Genomic DNA, 14,537 nt, shown 5'->3' on the forward strand with positions numbered 1-14,537 from the left:
CGTCCTGCTTTCAGATAGAACAGAGAAATGTATTTCCAGTTTGAGTTTGTGGGGGAAGCGGGGCAAGGAGGAAAGTTAATCTCTGCAGTGGTGGGATGTAACTTCAGCAGATGTTGTGGAGTCTGCGATACAGCAGTGGGTTACGTTATTCTAGACTCTACATATTGTGTAGGAAATTGGGAGTATTCCTGTTTATTGTTGAGGATAGTTACTCTCCTTCTTTCAGTGGTTAGGAAGATTTGATTCTGGAATGTTATGTCAAACTAAGAAAATTACCCTTGAGTTTGGCTCACGTTTGACTATAAGGATAGCAACTTATTATACCAATAAAAATCTCAAAAGTTATCTGTTTAATATTTTGTGTGTTCATAGTGAGAGTTATTATTCCTTGCGATCAGATTAGTACCGTCTTTGCCCCTGTGCAAATTCAACCCTTCACTTGAAGTAAGTTGTTGGCATCTTGATTACAATATAAAATAGGAAAATGTATTTGCTGTACTTTTAAATGACTATTGTGGAAATACGTAAGACCTCCAGATATTTTCTAAAAAGCAGTTTTCTGTGTTTCTCTAGAAAGCTTTCATACTTTATTCTTCTATCACAGATGAGTTTTTGAAGCCTGTTTTTACCATTGTATTTTATTTTATAGCTCTGAAAAATTGGCGCTGCTGGCAGGAGGGAGTCTAGAGATCAATGATATTGTGGAAGAAGATGCTGGGATCTATACCTGCATAGCCGATAATGGAAATGAGACAATTGAGGCTAAAGCAGACCTTACAGTGCAAGGTATAGTCATAGTTAATTTTTAAGATAAAAAACATGTCTGTCTTGCCTTGGCTCCAAGAATGATCCTTTTAAAAGTATTTATAAACAAATTAGTGCAGTCTCATATGGTTTTAGTTAAGCAACTAACTATGGTTTAGTTAGGAAATTAATAGCCCTTCAAATTGTGCTATTTAAGTATTTCTTGTTACAGATTCCATGGAGGACTGTCACACCAGAAATACTTTTCTTCAAGGAACTTCATAGAAATTTGTTCCAACATATTCATAAAATCTATCTTAAGGTTGTGTAAAATGGAATGCATTAGCTTGCTTTTGCTATCCAGTTAATAGTCATGATCTTTGTGCCTAAAAATTGAAAAATTAATTTGTTCTATGTAACATATATGATAAAATTTTTTACAGTCTTCATGTTTGAAGTTGACACTGCTGATGGCAAAGTCTTATCAGTGTGTGCAGATGTGGTTGAAAAGAGATGTGGGGATTGATACATTCTCATGTATTGTTAACAAGCAAGGATAGAACCTTGTGACCTTTTTGCTTTTGCACGGCAAGATTCAGGTATAAAGCCGATGATTATAGCAGTCAAATGAGAGTGAAGAGTCATGAATTTAGATGTGTACGGCCTTTCTTAAATCTATTCAAATTCTTCTTGATTGTGCTCTTTCTGGAGTACCATTTTTGGAACTAGGAAACATCTCTTTCTGTCATGAACATTGAGTAGAAAAACTACAGATTCTTCCTTTTCAACTACTGTGGTGACATAATGCCTTGTGGTAATGGTGAGCTACATTAATTGTTGTCTTACCAACTTGAGAGTTCACATCTTAAGTTATTGCTTCATATGTTTAGAAGACATGTCCCAGCAGTAATTATGCTAGTTGTCACCTGGTATCAACAGAAGAGATTGGGAGTTCCGTGTGGGATGTGGGATATGGGAAACGGACTTTGTCCAAGTGTCTTGTTTCTAGCCCAGGGTGTAAAATATAGCAAGCACTTAAATACTGTTTATTATATATTTTTTTATTAATAAAGAACACTGGGTTCTTAGAAACTCTTTAAACAGAGTTTTATGATATGCCAGTGAGTAGTAATCTGTCCCTAATGCTGTCGAGTTGTCTCTGACCCACAGCAACTCCATGGACACCTCTCTCCCAGAACGCCACAGTCTCCATCTGCAATCATTCTGGTAGTGTATCCGTAGAGTTTTCTTGGAAAAAAAAATGTGGAAGTGGTTTAGCATTGCCGCCTTCTGTGCAGTAGAATTTCCTGAGAAATGCATTTCCGGGAATAGTACTAACTCTCTAGTCTGTAAGCATGTCTTCTAGACTATTCATTCATTCATTCATTGTCATATTTATTGAGCACTTACTGTGTGCAAAGGATTGTACTAAAAGCTTGGGAGAGTACAATAGAACAAAAAACAAACACATTCCTACCCACAATGAGCTCACAGTCTAGAGGGGAGACAGCCATTAATATAAATAAATAAACAAACAAATAAAATTATATATACAGATAGATACGTAAGTGTGTGGGGATGGGAAGGAGAATGAATGAAGGAGCAAATAAGAGCGACTCAGAAGGGAGTGGGAGAAGAGGAGAGGAAGGCTTAGTCTTGGAAGGCTTCTTGAAGGAGATGTGCCTTCAATAAGGCTTTGAAGTGGAGGAGGGCAATTATCTGTCGATATGAGGAGAGAGGGTGCCCTAGGCCAGAGGTAGGATGTGTTTGAGTGGCCGGCTGTGAGTTAGATGAAATCGAGGTACAGTGAGAAGGTTAACATTAGGGGAACAAAGCGTGTGGGCTGGGTTTTAGTAGGAGGACAACAAGGTGAGGTAGGAGGTGGGCAAGGGGATTAAGTCCTTTAAAGCCAAAGCTGTAACTCATTATGGGCTGGGGATGTGTCTGTTTATTGTTATAGTGTATTCTCTTAAGCGCTTAGTACAGTGCATTGCACATAGTAGCTCTCAATAAATACAATTGATTGAATGAATGAACTTTCTTACTTTTAGATGTGAGAAGCAGCATGGCTTAGTGGAAAGAGCACGTGCCTAGGAGTCAGAGAATGTGGGTTCTAATCCCGGCTCTGCCACTTGTCTGCTGTGTGACCTTGGGCAAGCCACTTAACTTCTTCGTGCCTCAGTTACATCTTCTGTAAAATGGGGATTAAGACTGTGAGCCCCACGTGGAACAACCCGATTACCTCGTATCTACCCCAGCATTTAGAATAGTGCTTGGCACATAGTAGGCGATTAAAAAATACCATAATAATAATTATTATTAGACTACTTAGATTTTTAAAGTTCTCCAGCGAGCCCTCTGGTGGCATGACATGACTTCAATTAGCTAATCATTCAGTGATAGGCTCAGGCTCAAACACAGTATTAATTAATTTCATTCGGACACATTTTTCATTTTCTTTAAAGTATTGTTGAAATCATACAGGGATTTGAATTTTGGACAACAATATCAGTGTTTGATAGAATGAGAGAATAAAACCAAATCATTATCTAGGTATATTTTCATCAAGATTGATTCACTTTTATTGAAGAATGTCTTTTTTGATGTTTGGTAATGGTCTGTCATAATATTTTTGGAGTCACTAACTCCATGAGATTCCATCCATCTTGTCGCTTGAGAAGTGTTTCTTTGAACCGCCTGTGTGCGGGTGTGGGCCTACTCATTGTGGTCCAGAGATAGGGAACATGATGGGCTGAAAACATATTTGGAAAAATCTGTTTTGATCTCATCCAACAACGGAAACTATCCATCGGATTTCCGTTGGGTAAAGAGTGGGCAGTGGTGAGAGTACCCTAAGGGAAGCAGAGTTAAATGAGTCTGAAACCAAATTGTCTGACTTATGTTTATTTTTATAAATCTAGATCTACAGGAAGTGCCATAGTGGCAGTTGGATGTTGACAGGGTTATAAGTTCACGCTTCATCTGGGAAATGTTTCAGATTTATTACTTTATTCTCAACTCTTGGGATTCCTACCCATATCATGACGTGAGTTATCCCACTGTGTGAGTTTCCTGCCATATCACTTACTGAGGGTAATGAACTTTCAGGGGAGTTTTCTACTGAAACATTTACAGCACTTTCTTTTGAACCACACATGCCAAAAATTTTATCTTTCCATTTTCATTTCCCTGGAGCAAATGACAGAATTGATCAGGTGGCTTTAGAGGCGTTTCATATAATAATGAATCACTACGCACACATATATTATTAAAAGTTATGGGTTATGTCTTTTATTTGTGCCGTATTTTTCTTTATTTCTGACACATTTTTCAGTGTAAAGAAAAATGTGATTGCTTTCATGTTTTCATTTCGTTAGAAACCTTAGCTAAGAAAGGCTTTCTGCTAGATTGACTTCATGCCTTATAAATCCATATTCATTTTTCTTAGGTTCTTATTCAGTCTTTTCCACCAGTAGTTTTCCACTGGTTTTGTCTTTATCTTGTGATTTCATCACCTTCAGCATTCGCTCAAATCCCCTAGGCCCACTCTCAACCCTCTCAGCTGATGATATCCCCCACCACCTTCAATCTCAGATGTGAATTCCCTCTAATGCCCTGTTCCCTCTGCCAGTCAGTCACCTATATAGACACCCTGAAATCTCTCTGGGTTCAGATCAGGAATTTGGCCTCCTTTTAAGTAAAAATCTCGCTTTCCTACTCTAACCTCCACACTTTCCATGTCCATCAAACAGCACATCCAGCTTTTCTCCTATCTGCGTGATTTGCATCATTATTGCCAGTGTTTGAGGACCAACTCTGGGCAGAGCACTGGGTTAGGCACTGAAGGAAATTTAAAAAAGGAAAGCAAGAGTGAATCCCATCTTCATGTTTTCCCCCCTTTAAGCAGCATTATTAATTTGTTTCTCACATCTGCAGGTCTTATTCTTGGCCCTGCATTGACAAATCTTGTGGCAATTCAGATTAATTATAATGAGGTCAAGGATACAGATTTAAAGAAAATGTTAAGATGCTGACCAGTGCAGTTGATTATTTGTAGAAAAATCTTACTATTTTGTTTTTTATTTTATGGTATTTGTTAAGTGCTTACTATGTACCAGGCATTTTACTAAACTCAGGGGTACTTACAAGCTAATCAGGTTGGACACAGTTCATGTCCCCCATGGAGCCCACAGTCTTAATCCCCATTTTACAGATGAGGTAGCTGAGGTACAGAGAAGGAAAGTGATTTGCCCAAAACAGCAGGTATGTATATATCTGTGTATATCTGAAATTGATTTATTTATATTAACGTCTGTCTCCCCCTCTAGACTGTGAGCTCGTTATGGGCTGGAGTTTGTCTCTTGTTATATTGAACTCTCCCAAGTGCTAACTCTCCCAAGTGCTTAGTCCAATGGTTTGCACAGAGTAAGCGCTCAGTAAATATGATTGAATGAATGAATGAAGGTGGCAGAGCTAGGATTAGAACCCGGGTCCCTCTAGTTCCCAGGTTTATGCTCTGTCTACTAGGCAACACTGCTTCTCATTAAAAATTGACCAAGGCCCCAGGGAGATTTGAGCCTGTGATTTTGGTTTACAAGGCCAGTGCTCTAACCCTTGAGGTATGGAGCCTCCCTCCTGTATGGGAGAAGAGCTGGTTATATGTCCACCTACAACAAAGGCCTACAAAGAATATATAGGTTAGGAAAAGATAAATCTCCTCTCCCTCCGTCCTGCATTGACTTGTTGAGAGCACAGAACACAAAGCAGTATCATCATCATCAATCGTATTTATTGAGCGCTTACTATGTGCAGAGCACTGTACTAAGCGCTTGGGAAGTACAAGTTGGCAACATATAGAGACAGTCCCTACCCAACAGTGGGCTCACAGTCTAAAAGGGGAAGACAGAGAACAAAACCAAACATACTAACAAAATGAAATATATAGAATAGGTATGTACAAGTAAAATAAATAAATAAATAAATAAATAGACTAATAAATATGTACAAACATATATACATATACACAGGTGCTGTGGGGAAGGGAAGGAGGTAAGATGGGGGGGATGGAGAGGGGGACGAGGGGGAGAGGAAGGAAGGGACTCATTCTGGTTGATTCCACTAACACAATGATAGCAGTGTCCTAGAGTTAAAAATCCTCCAACCCATGTCTCGTTTCTGTTGGTCTTCTTTAAGCTGCACAATCTCTCGGTTTCTTCGAGATTTTGTCATCTTGTTCTTCTTTCATTTGTTTCATTAAGCATACGGTCTAGAAAAGGGGATACAAAAGTATCCTTTTGTGACTGTGCCCGAGAGCTTCTAGGGCAGGGGCGGGCAGCGTTTGGTGTGGCCCAGATGGATCCAGGTTGCCAGTTGGTTTGTGGAAGCAGCTGAACCTCTCCCCTACCAGGGCCTGATTCTTAGCCTGCTGTGTGTGAACTCTGAAGCCTCCATGGCTGGGGTAGGCACCAGTTGTTCAGTGCATTCATGGTTTTCACCTCTCACTTGTGACAGAGTTTGCGTGTGGCCTTCAACGGACTTATTTGGGTAAACAGCCCCCCAGAAAAATAATTATTATTCCCTGGCATGGTGCCTTTGAACATCAATTCAGGTGTCTCCGTTTCTGACAGCTCTTCCAAGGGTTTTTTATATTTTTTAATGGTATTGAAGCGCTTACTATTTGCCAGGGACTGTACTGGAGAAGCAGCGTGGCTCAATGGAAAGAGCCCAGGCTTCGGGGTCAGAGGTCAGGGGTTCAAATCCCGGCTCTCCCACTCGTCAGCTGTGTGACTTTGGGCAAGTCACTTAACTTCCCTGGGCCTCAGTTACCTCATCTGTCAATGGGGATTAAAACTGTGAGCCCCCTATGGGACAACCTCATCACCTTGTAACCTCCCCAGTGCTTAGAACAGTGCTTTGCACATAGTAAGCGCTTAACAAATGCCATTATTATTATTATTATTATGATTGTTATTACTAAGATCTGAGGTGGATATAGGGTAATTAGGTTAGGCATAATCCATGTCATTTGTTCATTTAGTCGTATTTATTAAGTGCTTAATATGTGCAGAGCACTGTACTAAGCGCTTGAGAGAATATAAAACAACACCAAACAGACACATTCTCTGCCCACAACAATCTTACAGTCTGGAGGTGGGGAGACATTAATATAAATAATGGGCTTATGGTCATAATTCCATTTTACAGATGAGGGTACTGAGGCATAGTGAAGTGACTTGCCCAAGGCCCCACAGCAGGCGAGGGGCAGAGCTGGGATTAGAACTCAGGTCATGCTGAATTCAGGCCCATGTTCTATCCATTTGGCCACACTTCTTCTCCTTTATGTGCTTGAGAGGGACGTATTGTAGAGGAATGGAGCAAGCAGCCCCAAGAAGCAGCATTGCCTAGTGGATAGAGCACAGGCCTCCGAGTCAGAAGGACCTGGGATCTAATCCTGGCTCTGTCACTTGTCTGCTGTGTGGCCTTGGGTAGGTCACTTCACTTCTCTGTGCCTCGGTTCCCTCATCTGTAAAATGGGGATTAAGACTGTGAGCCCCATGTGGGACATGGACTGTGTCCAACCTGATTAACTTGTATCTACTCCAGTGCTTACTTAGTACAGTACCTGGCAGATAGCAAGCGCTTGTCTGAATGACCACCACCCTACCCTTCAAGGAGCTTATTTAGGTGGGGAGAGTGGCATTAATATTAATTACCGGTAAGGGAAGCAACAGAGCATAAGGATATGTACATAAATTTTGTGGGGGTGGGGTGAGTATCAAAGTGCTTAAGGATTATGGGTATAACTGCAGAGGTAGAAAAGGGAAAATGAGAAATTAGGGAAGGCTTTCAGGAGCAGATAGGAGTTTAGTAGGGTATTAGGAGATTGGGGAGAGTGGTAAAGCAGCATAGTGTAATGTATAGAGCACAGACCTGGGAGTGAGAAAGTCATGGGTTCCAATCCCAGCTCTGCAACTTGTCTGCTGTGTGACCTTGGACAAGTCACTTCTCTGTGCCTCAGTTCCCTCATCTGTAAAATGGGGATTAAGATTGTGAATGCTTTGTGGGACAGGGACTGTGTCCAACCTGATTACCTTGTATATATCCCAGTGCTCAGGACAGTGCCTGGAACATACTAAGTGCTTAACAAATACCATTATTATTATTAACAAATGCCATTTAAAGAAAATGCAGCAATGCTGGGCTGGGTGCGATTCGCCACTCGCAACAAGTGTACAGGAAACAGAGGCAGGTTGTTTTCCTGCACCGAAGAACTGATGGTGTCCAGACAGGAGAAAATAATTCATTTGTCACTGAAATCGTAAGCAGTATTAAACATGAATATTTTCAAACAAGACCATCTGGACAGACTACTGAGGGGCCAACGCTGGGAAATACCAACTGCTCCCCTTATTTTGATTTTGTTGTGACCATGTGGAAGTCATTAATGTCTTTCAGTATTCCAGGCCACCTTTTGCTTCTGCTTTCTTGGAAATTTGAGGTTCAGTTTTATTAAAAGTTATTGGACAGGTAATAATCAAGAAACTTCCAAGTAGGCCTGATAATAGAATGTTGTTTCTCTTCCTGAATTCAAAGTTCATAAGGGCAAATCATCACACAGCCTGTCATTCATACTTTGAGATGAATTCCTTTATCCTTAATTTGACGATTTCTAATAGAATGTACATTGATTTTGCACTGCAGAAGACTTGTTTCCATAGTAACTAACCAACTTTTTTAAAGAAAAAAAGAAGTCTGAAAGGGGCAGAAATTACCCTAGGGCATAATCCAGATGTGATGGTGTCATTGTGCCATGAGGTTAGTCTCACTTGATCATTTTTCCTCATTTAAATCACTATGGGGTAGTAAATGGCCACTTGTTCACCCCAAAATTTTGCCAGAGTAGATGAGTGATTTGAGTTCATGCTCCAGGGTGTTTGGAACTGGCCACATGTTGAATTTCAGGTGCAGTAATGGAAGTTCTATAAGCTAGGGAAATTGTGATGATATACCTGTGAAACTGTTGCCTGATTTGGAGGTGGAAAAATACATTTGTTTTTATTTGTTGTCACAGTGTATTGAAAATTGTTTTATTCTAAACCCAATTTAGACCAAAACTAAAAGAATCCATTCTGTTGGCAAATTATGAAAAAAATGAGCTCTAACACTCTAGCCTAATAAACTTGGCATTAGTATCCATATATTCACTGACATCACATCTTTTCTGACAAGTTGCAACAGAGAAATGTGGGGAATGTTTCATTTATGAGATGATATATATTTTTCACCAGTCTTTTCATTTATTAAAACTTTGTATTGCTGCCTTTGCCTTACAAACCCTGCATTTTCTATGTTTTAGGCATAACTGATTTGAATTTCAGAGGACTTTAACTATACTCTTATTCTGGGTTTGATTGCCAAAGGTATTCTCTATACTGGGGAAAGGTATCGAAAAGGTAAAAATAGTTTTCTAAAACACCCTCTTGCACCTGTATTTTTTCATCATTTAAAATAATTGATGATGAATTAATTACCATGGAAACCTTTCCTCAAGTTATTTATTAGTTCTTTAGGAGAAAGCAAATTGTTTTCTAATAAGCATGTTCCAAAAAAATGTGGTATCAATCAATCAATTGTATTTATTGAACGCTTACTGTGTGCAGAGCACTGTACTAAGTGCTTGGGAAGTACAGGTTGGCAACATATAGAGACGGTCCCTACCCAACAGTGGGTTCACAGTCTAGAAGGGGGAGACAGAGAACAAAACAAAACATATTAACAAAATAAAATAAATAGAATAGATATGTACAAGTAAAATAAATAAGTAGAGTAATAAATACATACAAACATATATACATATATACAGGTGCTGTGGAGAAGGGAAGGAGGTAAGGCGGGGGGGATGGAGAGGGGCAGGAGGGGGAGAGGAAGGAGAGGGCTCAGTCTGGGAAGGCCTCCTGGAGGAGGTGAGTTCTCAGTAGGGCCTTGAAGGGAGGAAGAGAGCTAGCTTGGCGGGTGTGTGGAGGGAGGGCATTCCAGGCCAGGGGGATGATGTGGGCCGGGGGTCGACAGCGGGCAGGCGAGAACGAGGCACGGTGAGGAGATTAGCGGCAGAGGAGCAGAGGGTGCGGGCTGGGCTGGAGAAGGAGAGAAGGGGGGTGAGGTAGGAGGGGGCGAGGTGATGGAGAGCCTTGAAGCTGAGGGTGAGGAGTTTCTGCCTGATGCCTAGGTTGACTGGTAGCCACTGGAGATTTTTGAGGAGGGGAGTAACATGCCCAGAGCATTTCTGGACAAAGTCAATCTGGGCAGCGGCATGAAGTATGGATTGAAGTGGGGAGAGACAGGAGGATGGGAGATCGGAGAGGAGGCTGATACAGTAATCCAGACGGGATAGGATGAGAGCTTGAACGAGCAGGGTAGCGGTTTGGATGGAGAGGAAAGGGCGGATCTTGGCAATGTTGCGGAGCTGAGACTGGCAGGTTTTGGTGACAGCTTGGATGTGAGGGGTGAAGGAGAGAGCAGAGTCGAGGATGACACCAAGGTTGCGGGCTTGTGAGACGGGAAGGATGGTAGTGTCGTCAACAGTGATGGGAAAGTCAGGGAGAGGGCAGGGTTTGGGAGGGAAGACAAGGAGTTCAGTCTTGGACATGTTGAGTTTTAGGTGGCGGGCGGAGATCCAGATGGAGGTGTCCTGAAGGCAGGAGGAGATGCGAGCCTGAAGGGAGGGAGAGAGAGCAGGGGCAGAGATGTAGATTTGGGTGTCATCAACCTAGAGATGATAGTTGAAGCCGTGGGAGCGAATGAGGTCACCAAGGGAGTGAGTGTAGATCGAGAACAGAAGGGGACCAAGAACTGAACCTTGAGGAACCCCTACAGTAAGGGGATGGGAGGGGGAGGAGAAGCCTGCAAAAGAGACTGAGAATGAACGACCGGAGAGATGAGGAGGATCAGGAGAGGACAGAGTCTGTGAAGCCAAGGTTGGATAGCGTGATGAGGAGAAGGGGGTGATCCTCAGTGTCGAAGGCAGCTGAGATCCTATGTATACTGCTTATCTATATTTTTACTGTCTCATCCTATAGACTGTATGTTAACTCTACTTGAGAGGTGGAAATGATGATGCTGATTTCATAAGAAGAAATTGCATTCATAGTATCCATAAGTAAAATAATTTATCATGTTATGAATAAAAAAGTAACAGTTAAGTCATTTTAAAATATTTCAGTTTAGTTTTTTCATGGAAACATATTTAGAAAGAGATCAGGAATGAATTCAGGTGACCAAAGCCTGGTGTATAATACTTTTAATAGTATTTTTTCTTTTAGGTAAATATATATATACATAAAAATATAGGAGAAAATTGTTGTTGTCTCGTGCTGTCGAGTTGTGTCCAACCCATAGCGACGTCATGGACACATCTCTGCCAGAATGCCCCACCTCCACCTGCAGTTGTTCTGGCAGTGTCTCCATAGAGTTTTCTTGGCAAAAATACAGAAATGGTTTGCCATTGCTTCCTTCGTGCAGCAAACTTTAGACTCCACCCTCCACTCTCTCCCATGCCACTGTTGCCCAGCACAGGTGAGTTTTGACTTGCTAGCAACTGTCCAAGCTAGGAATGGGATGGATTTGCCACTGCTTGCTCTCCCTCCTGTAGTCGGGACTGGTAGAGTACTGGAAACTCTCCAGGTGCGACCCTGAGAGGGGAGGAGAAAGTAGCACTGTTCAGTATGACTTTCTGGGCCTTTCAGTTCTAGGGCAAGAATTGATATTTATCTTATGCATATTGAAGCCTATTTGAACAAAGCCATAAATAAGTGTTATTAATTCGTGTAAGGTTGTTACTTTGTCTTTTCATTAAATCCAAAATATTCCCTGAAATGAAAGTATTATTTCTCAGCAGAACTTTCTTCAGATGACAGTGTATGCTCATTGACTTAGGTTGCTAATAATGACAATCCTGGAATAGAAAGGAATATTTATTTTAAGAAAAATCTTTTGTACATATGACAGACCTTATAATTGCTCTACTGCCTGGAAGAAATGTAATTTATAGATCCAATATTATAGAAATGTTTTTATATACTAGCATATGGGGAAAAGTGTGGCAGTAAATATATTTGGTGTCACCAAAACAAAACATTCTAGAAATTTTAATTGTTTTATTCAGCTTTTTGTTTAATAATAAAATTGGAATAGATTATAAATTTTAATTTATTTCTGAATTAGAACTAAACTGAACACATCTTATAATTCTTTGCTTGACTTCCCCATTTAAATTATATCAGAGAGTAAAACAAAGTGTCAGTTCAGCTTTTAATATACTTTGAGTGTCTTCAAGAGGTAAAAATACAAAACAGTAGGAAAAAGGCAGGAGCCAACCTTCCCAAAAAGCCCAGATAGGTGCAAGTTGTAGAATAAATTTTGTGCAACTGAAGTGCAGCCGCCATTGGGCGCAGATAGAATTTTCAGTTTTGCGCGGGCTGAAGGGGAGGAGGGGTTTCCTACTATGTGTGAAAAAGCACATGATTGAATAGCAGAACACCTAAGTCCTGAAGTAGAAGTTGGGAGGATAAGACCCGAGGAGAAGAAAAATGAACTGGAGAAGATCTGAAGGTGGAATTTCAGAAGTGTTGTGAAGATGAGGAGAGCTTGATTTGGTGAATCTTCAGACAGGATAAAGGGAGTGAGCCTGGAGGTGTAAGCAAAACAGTTGAAAACAAGGCACCCTGAGCTGAACTTGGGAGGAATTAAGAGTGTGAGGTGGGATGTAGTGGGAGAAATGAGTGGATAAGTAAAGGGGGGAGAGCTGACGAAGTGATATAAAGCCAATGATCAAGAATATCTGCTTGATGCAGAAAGGAATGGATAACTGTTGGAGGTTCTTGAAGAGGGGAAGATGTGTATAACTAAATTTAAGAAAATTGATCTGGGCTACATGGTGAAATATGGAATAAAGAGGTGAGAATTTCGTGGCGGGAAGAGCAGTATGAAGGCTGATAAAGTAGCCAGGTTAACCAGGTTATGGTGAGCAATTGTACCTGGTTCCTGGCCATTTGGATGCCAAGGAAGGGGCGGAGTCCGGAAAAGGAATGGAGGAAAACCAGTAGGATTTAGCAACAGACTGAATAGGAGATTCAATCAGTCAGGGGTATTTGATTGAATGATCACCTTGTGCAGAACACTGTACTAAATAAACACGTGGAAGAGTACAGTACAACAGAGTTGGTAGACATGTTCCCTGCCCACTAGTAGCTTAAAGTCTAGAGAGAATGAAGAATCAAGGATAATGCCAGGATTATGGGCTTTGGCGATAGGAAGGATGTTGGTGGTATCAACTGGAATGGGAGAGTTAGGTTGAAGGTTGGACTTTGGAAGGAAAGTTAGAGAGTTTAGTTATAGATATTAAGTTTAGATATTTAAAAATTAAGATACTAAGTTCATATTAAACATAGTACTGAAATCCACTGCCCTGAAAGTTGATTATAATCCAGTTTGTAGGAGTGGTGGTATTTTAAGTATAGACAGTACTCTAATCAGAATTGTTATGAGGCATATTCTTAGTTTAACATCTGTCTTTCAAATTGAGTGTGTGTGTAGTGGTATTTGTTAAGTGCAGACTATGTGCCAGGCACTGTACTAAGCACTGGAGTAGATACAACCTAATGAGGTTGGGCATAGTCTATATCCCACATGGGGCTCGCAGTCTAAATAGGAAGATATAGGACTAAGATTTAATCCTCATTTTACAGACGAAGAAACAGAGAAGTTAATTTATTTACCCAAGGTCACGGAGCAGACTAGTGGTAGTGCTGGGATTAGAACCCAGCTCATCTGATTCCCAGGGCTGTGCTCTCTCCACTGATCTGGATATAGATAAATGATCTCTTATGGGAGTGGATTCCTGTTTCTGGATGATAGATGGGGCTTTTGAAATGGGCCAGTGTCTCATATAAATCAGTCACTTTGTTGCTCTAAAAATATTTTCCTAATGGCATAAGTCTAAAGTCCAGATGTTACTTTTTTGGTAACATTTCATTTTAAATGTTTATCTTTCTTTCTGCATATTTTTACTAGGGAGCAGAGTTTATCAGTTTGTTTTCCATCACATCCTTACTATATTTTCACCGAGTAAAGAAGTGAGGCCTTAGATTTTGTAAGCTCTTAAATTCAACCCAATTCTCACACGATGCACTGCAGATGGAAATTTCTGTGTTCCTGTGCACTTTTCAGAACAGAATAATTTCTTAGCAACTCCAAAATAGTGAGCTTTGGTTTTGGAGAAAGCCTGAAATGGGAGCTAGAGTGGCTTTGTGGAAAGAACATGGGTCTACCCATAAATCAGTCAGTAGTACTTATTGAGCCTGACTGTGTGACGAGCAATGTACTAAGTGCTTGGGAGAGTGTAGTACAACAGAATTAGTGAACATGTTCCCTGCCCATAATGAGCCTACAGTCTAGAGAGGGCTTACATTCCACAAGTCAGAAGATCTGGATCCTAATCCCAGCTCTGCCACGTTGAATGATTATAGCCAAATTTTTTAACCTCTCTGTACTTCATTTCCGTCATCGGTCAGATGGGGTTGATACCTCCTGTTCTCCTTATCCCTCTTCCTCCCCCTCTCCTTTTTCCTCTCCAATTGTGAGCCTCTTGTGGGACGGTGATGTGTCTGCTCTGACTATTTGGAATTTACCTCAGTGCTCAGCACACAGTAAGTTATTATGCCAGAACAAGTTAAAATTTTAGACACAGTAATTTTGCTCACAGGAGATAGTTTCTTCAGAATCTAAAGTGTCTTTCG

The 14,537-nt window shown here is 40.8% G+C and overlaps 1 protein-coding gene across 6 annotated transcripts in view; it reads left to right on the forward strand.

Moving 5' to 3' along the window:
* NEO1 (neogenin 1) overlaps nucleotides 1–14,537 on the forward strand; it is a 166,437-nt gene that overhangs the window by 39,404 nt on the left and 112,496 nt on the right. For all 6 annotated transcript variants that reach the window (XM_038746154.1, XM_038746158.1, XM_038746155.1 and 3 more), the window contains exon 4: nucleotides 650–786. In XM_038746154.1, coding sequence (XP_038602082.1) covers nucleotides 650–786 — 137 coding nt within the window. The remainder of the gene's footprint in view (nucleotides 1–649; nucleotides 787–14,537) is intronic.

Source organism: Tachyglossus aculeatus, chromosome 5, assembly GCF_015852505.1.
Source record: "Tachyglossus aculeatus isolate mTacAcu1 chromosome 5, mTacAcu1.pri, whole genome shotgun sequence".
Lineage (NCBI taxonomy): Eukaryota > Metazoa > Chordata > Mammalia > Monotremata > Tachyglossidae > Tachyglossus > Tachyglossus aculeatus.